Source organism: Dasypus novemcinctus, chromosome 7 (assembly GCF_030445035.2).
Source record: "Dasypus novemcinctus isolate mDasNov1 chromosome 7, mDasNov1.1.hap2, whole genome shotgun sequence".
Taxonomy (NCBI): domain Eukaryota; kingdom Metazoa; phylum Chordata; class Mammalia; order Cingulata; family Dasypodidae; genus Dasypus; species Dasypus novemcinctus.
In genome coordinates this window covers 133,707,186-133,725,727 of record NC_080679.1, presented here as the reverse complement: position 1 = coordinate 133,725,727, position 18,542 = coordinate 133,707,186, and the positions used below count along the sequence as shown (strand labels likewise).

The 18,542-nt window shown below is 56.4% G+C and overlaps 1 protein-coding gene across 1 annotated transcript; it reads right to left on the bottom strand.

The window, feature by feature from the left end:
• Positions 1–4,225: 4,225 nt before the first annotated feature.
• On the bottom strand, positions 4,226–17,708 carry PROC (protein C, inactivator of coagulation factors Va and VIIIa). The gene is made up of 9 exons (XM_058301175.2): positions 17,403–17,708; positions 16,143–16,229; positions 14,631–14,797; positions 13,419–13,443; positions 13,160–13,297; positions 12,855–12,989; positions 6,790–8,009; positions 5,171–5,288; positions 4,226–4,946 (listed from the first exon to the last, which is right to left on the bottom strand). The coding sequence occupies exons 1-9, from the start codon at positions 17,446–17,448 to the stop codon at positions 4,369–4,371; spliced, it is 2,514 nt and encodes an 837-aa protein (XP_058157158.1). The 5' UTR covers positions 17,449–17,708; the 3' UTR covers positions 4,226–4,368.
• Between the last annotated feature and the right edge of the window lie 834 nt (positions 17,709–18,542).

The window sequence follows — 18,542 nt, the reverse complement described above, 5'->3', positions numbered from 1 at the left end:
ACAGTGTCTTTTGCAGAACAGATGTTGTTAATCTTAATGAAGTACAACCTACCAATTTTTTTCTTTCATAGATTGTGTTTTTAGTGTTGTATTTAAAAAGTCACTGCCACATCCAAAGTCACTAAGATTTTCTCCCATGTTATCATCTAAAAATCTTATTTTCGTGTTTTACATTTAGGCCCATTATCCGTTTTGAGTTAACTTTTGTGAAAACTGCAAGGTCTGTGTCTAGATTTCCTTTTTATTTTTATTTTTTGGTTGCATGGGATGACCCATTGCTCTAGCCCCATTTGTTGAAAATACTATCCTTTTCTCTGTTGAATTGCCTTTGCTCCTTTGTCAAAGATCAGTTGACTATATTTGATGGGTCTATTTCTCTATTCTGTTCTACTGATCTATTTGTGTATTTGTCACTAATTTCACACTGTAGCTTTATAGTAAGCCTTAAAGTCAATAGTATGAGTCCTCTGAATTTTTCTGCTCAATACGTATTGTCTGAGTCTTTTGCTTGTTCATATAAAATTTAGAATTATTTTGTTGGTACCCACAAAGTAATTTTTGATTGAGGTTGCACTGACTTTAAAGATCAAGTTGGGAAGAACTGACATCTTAACAATATTGAGTCTTACTATCCATTAACTTGGGATATCGCCCATTTATTTAGAGCTTCTCTGATTTCTTTCATTACAGTTTTGTAGTTTTCCTTATACAGATTTTGTACATATTTATCAGATTTATGTCTGTCTGTCTTTATGATAATGTAAATGGGGCTGTGCTTTTAATTGCAAATTCTGATTGTTCATTGCTGATACATAGGAAAGCAATGGACTTCTGCCCATTATCCAGATAGCTTGCTTTTTCTCTCTGGAATATTTTAGTCTCTGATATTAAATTTACCTATAATGTTTCTAAGGATGGGTTTTTCTTTCTCACTCCTATTTGGCATCCTATAGGCCCTTTCATCCTGAGTTCTTTAACTTTCTTTAATTCTGGTAAATTTATTTTCATTATTTCTCCTCCTTCCAATTTTACTACTGTTGAAGAAAAATATGGTGCTTACTGGGACACGGAGACTGATATGACTATAGACAAAGAAAGAATTTATTGAGAAGCTCTCCCAATGGAGGGGTCTGAAGAACAGACTTCAGCTCCCCACCAGCATGGTGGGGTCTGAAGAGAGACTTCAGCCCACTCCTGGAAGGGGGGATTTGACTTTATACAGAACTTTCCTAGGTGGGGGAATGATAGCTGGTGGGAGGGGGTTGAGGGTCCAAGTGAAGTGCAGGGGCCAATAGGAAGCCCTAGAGGTGAAAACTTTCCCTGACAGTGACCAGAAGATAGTGGGTTGGGGAGTGATGGTTTCTTGGAATGCTGCAAGAGCAGATGTTTCTTTGATCTGTAGGGATTTTATCTCCCTCTGATATGCAGGTAGGGAAGGTTTCCATTTCCCTTTACTCCTGTCTCTATGTGGTTTCTTTATTTAACCTGTGGGGAAGTGCTGTGCCCCTAGACATGTAGGCTTATGGGGGATGGGGTTAGCCTTTCCCCAGTGCATATCAGGGGAAACTGAGCTACAGCTTGTTCATTATTGCAAACCTCTAACAACTACCATCTTTCTGAGGCTTTTATTGTCGGATTGTTGGAATTTCTACTTTTATCAACCATATTATTTAGCTTTTCTTTCACTATTTTTAAAAATTTTCTTTATCCTTTTCTCCTGCCTAAGGTAGGTTTTCTCAATCTAATCTTCCAATTATCTAATTTGTTCTTCAGCTATATCCATTTTGCTATTTATCTTTTCTATTTGACTATCTTATTTTTTCATATCTAATATTTCCACTCATTTCTTATTCTTCTTTCATTTGGTAGTATCTCCCTTTAGTTTCTTAGTATGTATATTATGCTTATTTAAATCATTGGTCCAATGGCCCAGTGGTCCAATTCCAGTACTTCTGCTTCTGATAGGGAGTCTCGGTTTATTTATTTATTTATTTTTTAAAGATTTATTTATTTAATTTCCCCCCCTCCCCTGGTTGTCTGTTCTTGGTGTCTGTTTTGCTGCGTCTTATTTCTTTGTCCGCTTCTGTTGTCTCAGCGGCACAGGAAGTGTGGGCGGCGCCATTCCTGGGCAGGCTGCACTTTCTTTTCACGCTGGGCGGCTTTCCTCAGGGGCGCACTCCTTGTGCGTGGGGCTCCCACGCGGGGGACACCCTTGCGTGGCAAGGCACTCCTTGCGCGCATCAGCACTGCGCATGGGCCAGCTCCACACGGGTCAAGGAGGCCCGGGGTTTGAACCGCGGACCTCCCATATGGTAGACGGACGCCCTAACCGCTGGGCCAAAGTCCGTTTCCTGGGAGTCTCAGTTTAGATTGCTCTTTCGTAGTGGTTGATCTCCTTGGGTGTCTGTTTTGGCCTGTGAGTTCATGTTTATTTGGAAGGAGGGGCTATCATCTATTCTGTCTGGGGATGTGCACTGGGAAGGATACAAGTCGGGTCCTGGGCTTGCAGCACTAAAGGATGGGAAGTGGGGGAAGGAGTTGTTGTAAGCCCAGAGGGAGAGCAACAGCTCCACAGGACTGGTGGGAATCACTCTCCCTTGCTGACGCTCAACACACAGCAACTCCTTTAAACTCTTGGTGGGGGAAAGCAGCAGTATTTGGAAGAGGCAGTCTCAATAAATTCAAGGCTCAGAGGGTTTAGGGATGCAGGAGTGAATGCTCGGGACAGCTGGCCAGCCCATGCCTGTTTGCAGCATCCCCTGAGGTGGCAGGGCTTTTGCCTCCTCCCCTGGGCTGTTACTAGAGGCAGGAGCAGAACTCCAATCTTTCCTCCAACCTGCGGCTGTCTCAGATCCCACACGCACCCCATGAACTCATGCCAGGGGGTTCCTAGTGGGATAGTAGTTGTTACTACTGCTGTTCCTGAAATCCAAGCTTTCCTCTGTGTGTTTCTCCCCATGTGGCTTGGGGGCCAGCAGCCCGTGCTATTGAACCATCTTGACTGGAAGCCAGCCTGGGGGATGGTTAACAGGGGCGATGACCTCCACTCTCTGTCCCTCTCTCAATCTGTCTTTCCATCTCCCACTCGGGGCCACTCACTCCGTGCAGGTGTTTCCAGCCCTGGGCTGGCCTACGTCCACCTATCCCTAAACCTCTCCCCACCCAGGCGTGCCTCCTTCCTGGTGGCTGCCCGTAGCCTGCTAACTCACGGGGTCCTGGCGTCCCCTCTTCCTGTAGGCAGCAGCTGGGCATGATACACATCAAGTCCTTCTCTGTCGCTGGGTTAGGCCATACTTTCATGACTTCCGGTCTCCGTTCTCATTGCTGTCGGCTCTAGAGCCAGCCCAAGCAAGAAAGGCCCTGAGAGATCATCTTTTCCCGGAGCTCTCCACCCCAGCCGCACCTGCAAACCACCTGGGAGGTTTCCAAAGTACCAATGTCTGGGGTCCCATCCCCTCCACACAGTCAAGGAAATCAGAATTGCTGAGGGTGGGACTGGGCATTTTAAAGCTTCCCAGGAGGGGGGAGGAGCAGCCAGGGTGGAGAACCCCTGCTCTTGTCCAAGCCCTTGTTTTCCCGACACTCAGAGAGGTGAGCCGAATGGCCTGGAGGCACATGAAGAGGTCTTACTCTGGAACGAATTTCACATTTTTTGTGATCTATGTATCTTAAAAAAAAAAATTAAAAATAAAATAATAATAAAAAGAACTAATTCCTCTGCTGTCTCACCACCATCCGTTTACCAGGTACTTGATGATGCAAATCAGGAGCTCTTCGCTTAAGTCTCCGCCTCCCCCAGTTATGCCTGTAAGGCTGGGTTAAGTCAGCTCTTCTGAGCTGGACCAGCATCTTTTGGCTGCTCCCAGCGCCGGGGCCAGGACGCCTCCACACCTGTCCTCCCGCAGCAGGGAGACAGGGAGCTCGTGCGTTTTGGAGTCAGGCCTCAGCTCCAAATCCCAGCTTCACCGTGTCAGCCTCGGTTTCCTCATCTGCAACACGGGTTGACCGTAAAGCTCCTGACAGTTATGCTCCAGGACCCCTAACTCACACAAGCCCCCTCCAAGGCCCTCGAAGGGGCCTCTAGCAGTTTTGTATCCACATGTTTTATTCTTTTTCATAAAGAGAGCTCCCCAAATGGTATCCGCTTCAGACCCCACAAACCTTGCACGTGCCCCTCCCCACCTCGAGGCGTCGCTGTGGGTTAAATGAGACAGTTCCCGAAGCCAGGGGCGGAGAGAAGCAGCTCGGAGACGCCGCTTCCCTCCCGGGGACCCCGGGGAGGAGTGGAGGGCGGCGCGGCCTGCTGCACGCCCCCGTGAGCGCCCGCTTGGCGCCGTTCGCAGCCCCCTCCCTGGGGCGCGGCGGGGGCTAAGGCCCCTGGCCCCGGGGGGCCGCCTCCGGGGCGCTCACGTGGCTGTGGATCCAGTCGAGGTAGCGGCTGACCTTGGTGTAGACGCCGTAGTTGAGGGGGTTGCCGCAGCCCTCGCCCCAGCTCACCAGGCCCACCAGGAACCAGGTGTCGTGGAAGAGGGTGACCATGGGCCCCCCGCTGTCGCCCTCGCAGGCGTCGCGCCGGTCCCCGAGCGCGCCTGCGCACAGCATGTTCTCGGTGACCGCGTGGTGCATGACCTGCACGCACTCGTCGTGCGGCGCCACGGGGACCTGCACGAAGTGCAGGACGCTGGTGTGGTTCTTCTTGCCCTCGCTGCGGAAGCCCCAGCCCGTCACCACCGTCTGCTGGCCCACGCGCATGAGCTCGCGCTCGGCCAGGCCGCGGTCCGGGAGGCAGATGGGCACGACGGACGGCGAGGGCACGGCGGGCGCGGCCAGGCGCAGCAGCGCGATGTCGTTGTCGGTGGTGCGCCGGCTGTAGTTGGGGTGGATGACCACCTCCTGGATGTCCACGTTCACCTCCCACTTGTCGGGGCGCCGCAGGTCGTACTCCCCTGCGGCAGGGGGCGCGCGTCAGCAAGGGCGGGAGGGCGCCCCCGGGCGTGCCCAGGCAGGTGCGGGGGACAGGGGCGCCCGCGGCCCCTCCCCCAGGCCGCGGGGGGGGACCCTCCCCCCGGGCAGGGTGCCGCCCACGGCGGACGGCGAGCGGCGCGGCCCGACGCACCCCGCCGAGCAGGCCCCCCGAACCCGGGCAGCCGCCGGGCCGCGCCCCGCTCACCGAGCCTGACGGAGAGCTTCTTGGCATCCTCCATGCAGTGGGCGGCGGTCAGCACCCAGGACGCGTGGATGAGCACCGCGCCGCAGGCCAGCTTCTTCTTCGAGTCCAGCAGGATCACCTGCAAGGGCTGCGGGCATGAGCCGCCACCCCGAACACTGCCCGCCCGGCGCGCCTGCGTCTCGGCGCGGCCGCTGCCCCCGCGAGGCCCTGCCTCGGGTCCCGGGTCCCGACTTACTGCCCTTTTCTGGCATTGTCTATCGCTGTATTTTTTTTTTTTTTTTAAGATTTATAAAATACATTTTTTTCCAAACTTTTAAGTTAACTTGGCAATATAAAAAACTGAAAAACAAAAGAAGCAAAGCACACAAAGGTCATCCAGAATCACAAGTAGTTCACAATTTGACATAGCCTTCTAGGCCCTGTGTGTCGACACACAACTGAGCACACGTTCGTGTGTGGTCAGGCTCACACAGGATGCATCATGCTGTTTCACACATCATGGCTATTTACAAATCCAAAGCCCCATAGCCACCAGGTACTGCTAGAACCAAGAACACATGACACCGACTCAGGGGAAAAAGGTACTCCTGCCTTTCTTGGGGACAAAAATTTCATAAGAGACAAAAATGGCAACAGGTGTCTATAGATATTGGCGTAGTTCCACGTACTGCATTCCCTTACTGTTCAATTTAAAACGAGACCTAAAGCAATAGAGTGCAGTAAGTATAAAGCTTCTAAGGGAAGTCATCTTCAGATCTATATTGAATTATTAGCAAGAACATGTTTCTAATGAATTAGTTAACAATGTTTTCCTGTTGTATAGCCAAGTGATGCGCACACAAATCAACAGCATCAGTCTGGAACTATGAACACATCTGCATGCATCCTTCCCCCTGCAACTCCTTCCGCCCCTCTGCAGCCAATTTAATGAACAAGCCCTGGTGCATACTGTTCAAACATAGTTTGTTGTTGTTGTTCTTTGTTTTGGGGAGGTACCAGGGATCAAACCTGGGACCTCACACGTGGGAAGCAGGCACTCAGCCTCTGAGCTGCACCCGCTCCCTCTTGCTGTATGTTTTACGCCTTGCCCCCTTCCAGGGCGTCTCCCTGCCTTTGCCTGCACCGATCCTGTGCCCATCCCCAGCCGCAGAGAGCAGGCCCACAGGGGTCTTACGCTCGGGGGCTGGAGCCTCAGCTCACATCCTCTGGGAGGCCTTTGAGGCCCCCAGGCTGCCTTGGATGGCCACCCCACTCCAGCTTTGGTCCCATTTGGTCTGTCTAGGAGCCTGACCTCTCAGAGGCTGTGAGCTCCCCAAGGCCAGGGCCCTGCTCGGGGGAACAAGCAGATCTCAGCTTCTTCCAGGGCCTGGCAAAGAAGGGTCCAAAGAAGGGTTCGTTCCCGAGCTGAGGCTGGATGGGTACTTAGGAGACAAGCCTCGTTCCCTCCCCTCTCCCATCACCCGGGGCTTTTGCATTAGGGTTCCAGCATTTCCTGCACACACACACGCTGGCTGCCCCAAAAGCCAGCGCTGCCCCACCCCGTTTCTGCTCCTTCGGCAGTTTGCCTGAGCAGGGCATCCGCCCCAAGTCCCAGTAGGTAGCAGTGCCTCTCCTCTCACCTGCCAGGGGCTATCTCCCATTTTGGCCGGCTGCCCTTGGATGATGCGCGGGTCGAATTGGCCCTTTTGGTCTGTAGGTGGGCTGGTCTGGTTTATAGATGGGCTGGCCCAGTCTGTAGGTGGGCTGGTCTGGTTTATAGATGGGCTGGCCTGGTCCGTAGGTGGGCTGACTTGGTCCATAGGTGGGCTGGTCTGGTTTATAGATGGGCTAGCCTGGTCTGTAGGTGGGCTGGCCCGGTCCGTAGGTGGGCTGGTCTGGTTTATAGATGGGCTGGCCCGGTCTGTAGGTGGGCTGGTTTGATTTATAGATGGGCTGACCTGGTCTGTGGGTAGGCTGGCCTGGTCTGCAGGTGGGCTGGCCTGGTCTGTAGGTGGGCTGGTCTGGTTCATAGATGGGCTGGCCTGGTCTGTAGGTGGGCTGACCTGGTTTGTAGGTGGGCTGGCTTGGTCTGTAGGTGGGCTGGTCTGGTTTATAGGTGGGCTGACCTGGTCTGTAGGTAGGCTGACTTGGTCCACAGGTGGGCTGGTTTGGTTTATAGATGGGCTGGCCTGGTCCGTAGGTGGGCTGGCCTGGCTTGTAGGTGGGCTGACTTGGTCCACAGGTGGGCTGACCTGGTCTGCAGGTGGGCTGACTTGGTCCGTAGGTGGGCTGGTTTGGTTTATAGATGGGCTGGCCTGGTCCGTAGGTGGGCTAGCCTGGTTTATAGGTGGGCTGACTTGGTCCACAGGTGGGCTGACCTGGTCTGCAGGTGGGCTGGCCTGGTCCATAGGTGGGCTGACCTGGTCTGCAGGTGGGCTGGCCTGGTCCGTAGGTGGGCTGGCCTTGTCTGCAGGTGGGCTGGCCTGGTCCGTAGGTGGGCTGGCCTGGTCCGTAGGTGGTCTGGCCTTGTCTGCAGGTGGGCTGGCCTGGTCCGTAGGTGGGCTGGCCTGGTCCATAGGTGGGCTGGCCTGGTCCGTAGGTGGGCTGGCCTGGTCCGTAGGTGGGCTGGCCTGGTCCGTAGGTGGTCTGGCCTTGTCTGCAGGTGGGCTGGCCTGGTCCGTAGGTGAGCTGGCCTGGCCCATAGGTGGGCTGGCCTGGTCCGTAGGTGGGCTGGCCTGGTCCGTAGGTGGGCTGGCCTGGTCTGCAGGTAGGTCAACAGGGCTTACGTGGTCTAGGTCGCGTTTCATATTGTAGCGCTTCTTGTCCGTTCCCTTCACCAGCCTCCCACAGGGGAATTTCACTAGAGGGAGAGAGGAAAGGTGAGGGGTCAGGGAACACCACTTCCGAGACTTCCCTCCCATCTTTACTCACCCCCCTGCCTGCAGGCCAATTTGCTGCATTGTAGGGTGGGAAAAAAAAGGACAAAAGAAGCAAAGGGCTTAGAACACTCCGTTAACACCAGCCGCAGATCCCCTCGGGTCCGTCAGTCAGTCAACAAACAGTGCCACCAAGTGGCAAGGGTCAGGCCAAGTAGCATCAGCTCCCTTGCCATGTGTCCTGAGCTTGTCCTCTCATGTAAGCACAGAGCTCTCCCCACGGTGCCGCCAGACTGGGGCGGGGGCTCTTCCCGGAGATACGGGAGGGAGGCTGTGCACTGGCTCCTAACAGAGCTAAGGAACGAGGGGGAGGAGGAGGGCGCAGTTGTGAGGCCCCCTGGTGAAGGCGAGAAGCTCATGGTGGAGAAGGGGAGCTGAGTGTGTGCCGGCGGTGCCCGCCTCCGGCCTGCCGGGTTGAGCGACTGCAACGGGGAGGAGCCACGGGAAGCCTCTGCAGCTCTCCAGCCGTGGGCTTGCAGGACAGAGCAGTGAGATGAGCAGCAAAGCCCGCAGCTGGGCACAGCCCGCAGGGGGAGCGAGCGGAACCCCAGCAGGAAGGGGGCCCAGCAGCGTGATGGCAGCTCAGATCCGAGGGGCGGACGCGTGCTGGAGAGGACGGGCAAGCGGGCCTGCAAACCAGGGGCTGGGGAGGTGGAGAGGGAGGCGGGCCTCTGGCCCCCGCCTCGCAGGCTGACTCCCCACCCCTCACGCCCGTGGAAGGACAAAGGTGTACCCCTGCAGAAGGTCCACCGAGGCCAGGCTCTCCAGACACGCAGAGGGAGAGTGATGCTCCGACGCCTGCAGGCTGTGGGCCCCAGCTCCCCTTGCCTAGCCTGCTCCAAGGGGCCAGAGGTCAGGCTTGACCCACCCGAGTGGGAGCTTCTCAGAAACTGGCTAAAAGGAAAGACCCAGAGATGTGGGCAGAAGGGCATGTGCCAGCAACTGGAGCGTTCCAGGGGGCCTTGCAAGGAAGCCCTCGGGGAGCGGGTCCAGCAGGCACCCCAGGGTGCGAGGGTCTTGCTGTGTCACCAGGCACCCAAGGAGGCTGCCAGGAGGGAAGAGGGGGCCGAACAAAGAGAGGAGCAGACAGCACAGGGAGAAGAGACACAGAGGCCCCAGACCTTGAAATCTAACGGGGTTGGATTTGCTTAGGACCCGGGATCCCTGTTCTGCCAATTTATTCCTTCTGGAATGGGAATATTTATCCTATGTCTGTCCCACCATGGTATTTTGGAAGCAATAACTGTTTTGGTTTTTTTTTTTTAAGTTTCACAGGACCACCAGTCTGAAGGGAATTCTGCCCCAGAATGGACCACACCATAAATGGTTTTGATGAGACCCTGTGCCTGACATTGTTTCTGAAACGATTGAAGGCTTTGAGATGTTGAGATGGCATGAATGGATTCTGCATGTGGGGAGAACTTGTCTTTTGGGGGTCCAGAGAGTGGACTGTAGTAGGTTGATTATGTACCCCAGAAAAATGTGTTCTTTATCTTAATCCATTCCTGTGGGTATGAGGCCAAGAAAAACTTTACAATCAAATTTGACAACTCAACGAGATGGACTAATTCTTCAAATATCACAAACTACCAAAATTCAACCAAGATGAAATCGATAACTTGACTAGTTCTATGACTCTAAAGAACCTGAATTCATAATTTAAAACTTCCTGATAAAGAAATCGCCAGACCCAGATGGTTTCACTGGAGAATTCTGCCAAATATTCCAAGAAGAATAAACACAAATTCTATATAATCTCTTCCAAGGAGCCCTTCCAGGAAAATAGAAGGGGAGAGAACCCTTCCCAATTCTATGAAGTCGCTATTACCCTGATAACCAAACCAGTCAGTGACAGCACAATAAAGAAGCATAAGATGGCGGAGTGAGAATCTCCAGGAATCATCCCCCGACAGAAGCTTTGAAGCTTTTTCATTCAAAGATTCTGTGCTTTGGATGAAGCCACTTGTAGCTGCACTCACTGTGAGAGAGCAGCCAAGACGTGGCTAGCCTGGGGCAAGAGACTGATGGCTGTAGGACATACAGTGCAGTGCCTGGGATCATGAGAAAACTCTTCTAGGGAAGAGGGGACGTTCATATCCATTAAATGGGGGGAGTTCTTTTTTTTCTTCTCAAAACTCTACCAGCAGTGGGGGGAGTTCTAATGCCACACATGCATGCCCAAGACAAGGACACAGGAGCAGGAAGCACCAGGGAGGACCCTACCCCTTGGCCTTGAGCTATTCTCTAAACATCTTGCACAGATAAGCTCTGGAGGAGAACACTCACACAGGACAATCTGCAAAGAATGGGAAAGGTGTTTTCTTTTTATCCTTTTTTGTTGTTGTTAGCTCTTAGCATTCAAGGAAAGCTCTGTCCTAGCACTAGCTGAATACAAGCTTAAGAAAGAGATGCCTCAGAGTCTAAAATTTCAGTGAAAACAGACTAAAATATCAAAAGTCCAGGTTTTAACACAAAATATTACAAAATAGGAAGCTATGGCCCAGGCAAAGGAAAAGATTTAAGAATTAGAAACCATCAGTGGGGAGGAACAGATCTAGGACATACCAGAAAAATACTTTTAAAAAAAAGTCCTAAATATGCTCAAAGAGCTAAAGGAAAATATGGACAAAGAGTTAAAGGGAAATCAGGAAAATTATAGGCAAACATAAAGCTTATATCAATAGAGAGAAATTATGAAAAGGAACCAAACAGAGCTGAAGACTACAATAACAGAAATAAAAAAATTCCTGAGAAGGGTTCACAGCAGATGGAGCTGGCAGAAAAACAATCAGTGAACTTAAAGATAAGATCATTAAATCATCCCATCTGTAGCAGTTTGATATGGTTATGAATTCCAAAAATAGATACTAGATTATGTTTGTAATCTGGTCTGTACCTGGGTGTGACTGAGTTATGATTAGGGCTTTGATTGGGTCACATAAGTCATTAGAACATTGAGTCCTCATGTCTTAGTGGGTGGGGACTCACAGATAAAAGGCATGGCAAAGGACAGCGTTGAGGGCTTTTAATGTTGGAGTTTTGACGTTGGAGTTTGATGCTGAAATCTTAAGCTGGAGCCCCAGGGAGAAAGACGGAGCCATTCGCCTGATAATCTACAGCTGACCTTGTGGAGCGAGGCAAAGCCTAGAGAGCCTCATAGTCTACAGCTGACCTTGTGGAGGAAACAGAGGAGCTGAGCCCAGAGGAACCCAGGAAGCCTGAACCCTCGCAGACGTCTGCAGCCATCTCGCTCCAACACGTGAAAATAGGCTTTGGTGAGGGAAGTAACTTATGCTTATGGCCTGGTATCTGTAAACTCCTACCCCAAATAAATGCCCTTTATAAAAACTAACCAATTTCTGGTATTTTGTATCAGCACCCCTTTGGCTGACTAAAACACTGTCTGAGGAGCAGAAAGAAAATAGAAGAAAAGTGAACAGAACCTGAGGACATCATCAAGCACACCAATATATGCTGTGGGAGTCCCAGAAGGAGAAGAAACTGAGAACAGGGAAGAGAGAATAGTTGAAGAAATAATGGATGAAAACATCCCCAGATTTAATGAAAGATATTGTCTTAGTTTGCTAAAGGCTGATGAGGCAATATACCAGAAATGGGTTGGCTTTTTCAATGGGGATTTATTAACCTATAAGCTTACAGTTCTGAGGCCATGGAAGTGTCTGAATCAAGGCATTGTGAGGACGTGCTTCCTTCCTGAACTGCAGCTGTGGGATCAGCACATGGCGGTGTCCGCTCATCTCTCCCTCTCCTCCAGGCCTCACTGCTTTCAGCTTCTGGCTTCAGTGACTTTCTCTCCGCTTCTATGTCCCATTGGTTTCAACTTCTGGCACCCAGGGGCATCTTCCTCAGCTTCTGGGGGTTTCTCTCTGTTTTTGTGGCTCCGCTGATTCCAGTTTATAAATGACTCTGGTAATAGGATCAAGACCCACCCTGGGCTATGCTTTACTGGAATGCTCTAATCAAATGGTCCTTAACTGAATCTGATCAAAGATTCACACCCACAGGAACAGGCCAATTTAAGAACATAATTTCCTGGGTTCCACAAAGGACTCAAACCACCAGAGATATGATATACCCATCCAGGTCACTCAACGAACTCCACACAGGATAAACTCAAATAGATCTACACCATGACATATCACAATCAAACTGTCAAAGACTAAAGACAAAGAATTGCAAAAGCCACAAGAGAGACACAATGTGTCACATACAAGAGTCTCAAAAAAATTGTGCTGATTTCTCATCAGAAACCATGGAGGCAAGAAGGCAGTGGGATGACGTTTTTAAAGTGCTGAAAGCAAAAAAACAAAACTGCCAACCAAGAATTCTGTATCTGGCAAAACTATCTTTCAGAAATGACAGAGAAATTCAGACTTTCCCAGTTAAATGAAAGCTGAGGGAGTTCATCACCACTAGGCCAGCCCCAGAAGAGAAGCTAAAGAGAGTTCTGCAGGCTGAGAGGAAAGGTAGAAGATAGATGGAAGCTGCTTGTGTTGGGGCAGGCACGTCTCCCTTTACCCAAGGAACTCCATGCTGATCCTCTTTCAACATAAGCTTCCCATTGGCCTCTCTCTGCCTCCCACCCCTACTCCAATGTTTTTCAGAGGGGTGTCTGTCCAAACTAACACTGGGTGGGCTGCCGTGACAGCCCTTAGCCTAAGGCTCGGTAGAAATGGGGCTTGGGGAGGAGGTGAGAGGGGATAAGGACACGGATGGGGGTGGGGGGCAGTGGTGGGAGCAGCTCTCACCTGAGGGCTGGCACTTCCGGAAGTCGTCTTCCAGCTGGTAGCCTGGGACGCAGCTGCAGTGACGCTTGCCCTCGGCCTGCAGGCAGTACTGAGCGCAGCCACCGTTGTTCACTGAGCAGTTGGAGAAGAGCACCTCTGGGTGGAGAGAGGAGAGGCTCACAGCAGGTGGGGCGCCCGTCCCGCCCTCCCCCGGCCCAGCTGGCCCTGCACCCCCTCACTGCAGGCGCAGAAGTGAGGAGAGGCTCACAGCAGGTGGGGCGCCCGTCCCGCCCTCCCCCGGTCCAGCTGGCCCGGCACCCCCTCACCGTAGGCGCAGAAGCGGCCCTCCCAGCCACTGTCGCAGGCGCAGTGGAAGGTGCCCAGGCCGTCGATGCACCTGCCGTGCCCGCAGCACGGGCTGTTGCACGGGTGTTCGGGGGGCTGGGTAGCACACTGGTCCTCGTCTGGCATACAGGGGCAGAGGAGGGCGGGGGGGACGGGGGTCGCTGGGGCCTCCAGCCCCCCTCCCTGGGCCCCTGAGGGAAGGGGCGGGGGAGTGGAGGGCACTGGTCTAGGACAACTCACCCATGTACTTGTACCAGAAGGCCAGCTGTGGGGAGAAGGGAGGGGTCAGCAGTCCAAAGGGTGCCTCCCCGCTAGTGCAGGGCCCCCCTCGTTCGTGCCTAACCACCAGTGCTGCTGTCCCTGAGTGTGCAGGCGCTCCCTGCTCCTCTCCCCTGCCCCATCTCCATCCCGCACCCCTCCCCCTGCTGTGTGCCTCCTCCCAGCCCCCACGGCCTCCCTCCTGGCTTTTGGGACCTCTCCCTCTCGGGTCTTTCCCTAAGTCAGGCGTTCCCAAAGATCAGCTGCATGGGCTCTCCTTGGGAAGGCACAGCGTTGCAGGTTGGGAAGTCTGGGGCACACACCATCCACCTTTCAAAAGAGGTGCCAGGTGATTCTGGGCTCCACCACCCGAGCATCCATGGCCCAGCCTTGCCCTGGGCTGGGGGTGCGGGGGAGGGCACAGAAGGGAGGGGGCATGCTTAGGCTGCGCTTGTGGAAAGTCGTCTTGGTCTCTGCAGTGGAGGCCCCCTTGGAAGAGAGGCCGTGGGCCGGAGAGGAGAGCGGACCGGGTGGAGGCGGCGGGGGCTGGGGACGAGGGAGGCGCCGCCCGTGGGCCGTGGGCTGGACGACCTCCGCCAGGGAGGCCCTATGGACAGCTCTGGCGGTGGCAGGTCAGGTCCAGGTAGCTGGACCCTTGGAGGGCAGGGGGAGGGGGCACTGTATCAGAAGCCCCCTCCCGGATCAAGCCCGTCTTCCCCCTCTGCCCCCAGCAGAGAGGCCCCAGAGCTTCCGCCAGAACCCTGAGCAGTCGGATTCCTCCCACGGGCATCTGAGTGTGCGTGGACACCCATCACGGGGTTTCACGTGCACCCTGATCAGAAGGTGCCCGGATGGGGGCTGGGACAGTGGAGCAGAGAGGAGGAGCAGTGGCGGCTGGGGGAGGGGCAGGCGCACGGACCACCTTCAGTGGGGCTGGCGAGGGCCCCCAGGAGGGCTTCCTTCCAGGACGGCTCTGTTCCTCGCAGTCACGCCTGCCCTGTCCGAGGCCACTGGGCCAGCGTCCCGTTCATTCCGCTCGCCCCCTCGTTCCCACGCTGGGAGCCCAGCGCCCCCCGGCTCCCAGGAGGGCCTGTGGTGTGGGCACCCCTGCTTTGCACCCCTGCCCGCTGCGCCCGGCCCCAGCTGCCCCTGCCCCACCCCGAGGCCGCCCCCCGCCCACCCCGGCGGCCGTACCGTGTCCTGAACGTTCTTGAAAATCTCCTGGGCCTCCTCCAGGTCGCAGGTCTCCTCCATGCACTCCCGCTCCAGGCTGCCCTCGCGGATCTCCTCCAGGAAGGCGTTGGCGCGTTTGCGGATCCGCAGCACCTGGTGGGCGCCCCGGCTGCTGGAGAAGACTGCGCCTGGTTTGGGGGGCAGGGGAGGAGGAGGAGAGATGGGCGGCTCCCTCAGCTGGTTCTCTCCAGCCCCACGGGCTGTCATGCCTAGATCACGACGACGCTCGCCCTGCTCCTGGGGACGGGCGGCTGCGGGGAGGAACGCTCAGCACAGCGCCTGGCACAGACAAGCAGCCAGCGGCAGGTGCCGGGCGCGACTGTTGCCATTCTCGTTATTGGCAAGACGGAGGGGGAAGCAGACTTGGCCCAGTGGTTAGGGCGTCCGTCTACCACATGGGAGGTCCGCGGTTCAAACCCCGGGCCTCCTTGACCCGTGTGGAGCTGGCCATGCGCAGTGCTGACGCGCACAAGGAGTGCCTGCCACACAGGGGTGTCCCCCGCGTAGGGGAGCCCCACGCGCAAGGAGTGCACCCATAAGGAGAGCCGCGCAGCGCAAAAGAAAGTGCAGCCTGCCCAGGAATGGCGTCGCCCACACTTCCGGTGCCGCTGACAACAACAGAAGCGGACAAAGAAACAAGAGCTGACGACAACAGAAGCGGACAAAGAAACCAGACGCAGCAAAAAGACACAGAGAACAGACAAACGGGGCGGGGGGGAGGGGGGGAATTACATAAATAAATAAACCTTTAAAAAAAAAAAGATGGAGGTGTTAAATCCAGCTTGTGGCTCCGCGAGTGCACCCTGTGCCACCCCATCCTGATGCTGTCACCCACTGCCCCTCCCTTCCCTCACGGAGCGTCCCCCGTGCCCCTTGGCGTTGGTCTGGAGGACGGGGACGGTCACCGGTGAGCGTGCCCAAATGCCCCCTTCCTCCAAGAGGTCCCATGGGACAGCCAGGAGGGAAGGGTCAGGAGTTGGGGCAAGCCAGGAGGGCACCCTGGAGGCAGAAGCGCCTGCGCAGAGCAGCCACAGACGGGGCAGTGGGGGCAAAGGGCAGCCCAGGCAGGTCGGCAGCTCCTGAAAGGACAGCTCCAAGAATCCTGGGCCCCTGCCACTGGCTGAGGGGACCAGGGCAGGGGCTGGGGCGGGCAGCGGAGCGGCTGATGTGCATCTTTCTCAGCACAGGTCTCTCTGGGCCAGAGCGGGTGGTGGCCTGAGCCTGGGTGCACCAGGGCCATCTCTGTGACCCGCTTCCCAGAGAGCGGAGGGAAGGACCCCCAGACATAGCCATGGGGCTCCCTGCTATCCCACCCACCAGGGCAGGCCCCGGGAGCGGCTCCTGGGCAGGTGCTGCATCTTGGGGGAGATGGCAGGAAGTGCGCGGGGTGGGTGGCAGGTGCCAGCGATGGCTGCGCAGGGGCCCCAAGGGCCCCGGGGAGGGCCTGGGGGAGCAGGGGAAGGGTGGCCTCACCAGGCGGAACCGGCGTGCTGGAAGCTTCCCAGGCGGCCGCGAGCAGTACGAGGCTTGAGAGCTGCCACATTCTGGAGTTGCTGACGCCTGTCGAGAAAGAATTCTGAGCTCCCAGTGGTGCCCCACCCCAGTGGGCCTGCCCCTGGGGCCGATGACCTGTGGCCCGACAGGGGTCCTTGTTCCCTCGCCGGTCAGGGCCCCGCTCTCCGGGTCTGCATGGGGCAGGGCTGCGCCTCAGCCTCAGGTCTGACGGTGAAGAGAGAGCGATGGCCCCACGCGGGGCGGAGGGCACCCAGGGCTCCCGAGCAGGCACGGCGCTGTGCGTCTCCCTCGCTCTCTGCTCTGGCGGGAGCCGGGGCGGCTGGGCCCTGGCGGAGCTCACGGTTGTGCTGCATTAGCCATGATCCCACAGCCAACGTTTACTGGACCCTTAGTGGGTCTTCTAAGTACTTTATACGTGATTCAGGGGGTGAGCTGTGAGGCAAGGCTGCTCAGTGGCTGTGGAGCACGACACCAGCCCCATGCCTCAGTTTCCCCACTCGTAAAATCAACAGAATGGCTGTACTTCTGCCTTACAGAGCGGCTGCGGGAAGCAAGCCTTCATCGGCAGGATTCTCTCCAGCCAGGGTTTGTGCGCAGCGGCTCGATGAGCGCCAGCCGTCACCACCTCAGGGGAGCCTCCCCGCCGCACCAGGTGGCCTCGGTGTGGCCGCGCCCGTTTCACAGAGCGGCAACCGAGGCTCCGAGGAGTGAGGTCGCTTGTTTGAAACCCACGACAGGAGGTGGTGGCCTTAGCGACCGCCCCACACTCCCGGGCCCCAGCCGGCCACGGCGCTAGGTCCTTCACCAGCCACCGTGGCGCTGGGGTCCTCCCTGGAAGCCTCGCGGGCAGGCCCTGCCCGTCCTCGCACTCCAGCGGACCTCACCTTCGACCTTCGCTTAGCCCTCGGAGGCACAGGCCCAGGTCTGCCTTGGAGGGTGGGGGTGGAGAACGGAGGGCTGGGACTCCCAGCCGCCTCTAGAGGCCGGGGCCCCGGGGCCCTCGGCCGGCGGCCACTGGCCAGCAGGGCGGGAAGGCGGCCCGCGGATCGTGCGCCCGGCCGGCTAAGGCCACCCGGGCCTTTCACCCCAAGCCCCCGGCCCCCTCCAGCCCGCCGGGCCCGGCTCCAGGATTTGCCCCCCACCCCCAGGCAGGCCCCATCCCTTCACCCTCCTGCCAGACCCCCTGGGGGTAGAAAGGCTGAGGGTCTGGGGACTTACGGGAGCGGGCCGCGGGGACGCGGCGAGGTCGCCCTCCTGCCGCCATCACAGCGCGCCGCTCGGGTTAATCCATAACCGCAAATATTTGCTTGGGCCTCGGTGCCGAGGCTCCCTCGCTGCAGATAAACAAACAAGTGCGCGGAGCCGGTGCGCCCTCCCTGGGTGCGCAAGCCCCGTCCGCTCCCATTGCGCCCCAGGGGCGCGGGCTGGTGGCGGGGAACGTGGTCCCCACTTTGCGGATGGGGAGACCGTGTCCCAGAGATCAGCACAGTCCGGGAGCGTTCCTGTTTCACGGGTTCTAGGGTGCTGTTGGTGGAACGGTGCAGAAACATTCCAAATAAATCACACGCACACACCCAGCCCTGCCTGCTGCACAATGACGTGGCATCCCGAAGCCTGCTGGTCCAAACCTGCAAAGACGGGCCTCCGGGGTCCCCGGCACGCCGACGCCGGCCCTCGGCGGGACTCCGCGCCGCTCGCTCCTACACCTGCTCGGAGTGATGACCACTGGGGCAGAGGAGCACCTTCAGAAGGCTTGAGCTCCTCACCCAGACACCCGGCGGTGAGCGGCAGGCCTGCGGAGGACGGAGCGCTTCCTAGCGCCCCTTGGCCTCCAACCTGAAACAGTGAGAGACAGACACAAGGGCTGTGGCCTCGGGCTGGAGCCCGGGGATGGGGCAGGAGCGGCTGTGCCCGGCAGTCGAGCACTCATTCAGCGTCTTCTCCCTCCCGCTGTACCGGGACGCCCCCGGTTTCTTCCCTGCCCTGCCCTGTCCTCGGAGGACTTGACCACACTCCTCAAGTCTGCGCCCCTGTGTGAGTCATGTGACCCAGCCCTCTGGCTCAGCCGACCCCGGGTCACTCAGATCCTCTTCCCCAGCCCCCAAGAGCAGGGCCTCTCGGCCCTTGGGACCCTGGGGAGAGACTTTGCAGCCGGGGCTTGGGCGTCCACGCCTGGGCTCGAAGCAGAGGACGCAGAAGAGAAGGAAGACGCAGATGCCCGGAGAGCGACTGCACACCGTGGAGTCCTGGCTGGAAGGTCCTCTGTCCCCTCTCCCTGCAGCCAGCTCCTCCTAGTAAGGCCCAGCTCCCGGCCAGGGCTGTGGAGGGTAGGGGGCCCCTGAGCAGGTGGTACAGCCC

Bases quoted from the DNA above. Each gene is read 5' to 3' on its own strand.
- PROC (XM_058301175.2), bottom strand. From the start codon at position 17,448: ATGGCGGCAGGAGGGCGACCTCGCCGCGTCCCCGCGGCCCGCTCCC. The intron at 12,990-13,159 runs GTGAGGGGGTGC...CTCTCCACCCAG, and splicing joins GGGCCGCTTCTGCGCCTACG to AGGTGCTCTTCTCCAACTGC. The intron at 5,289-6,789 runs GTGAGAGGAGAG...CAGCCCTTGCAG, and splicing joins TGGGAGATAGCCCCTGGCAG to GTGATCCTGCTGGACTCGAA.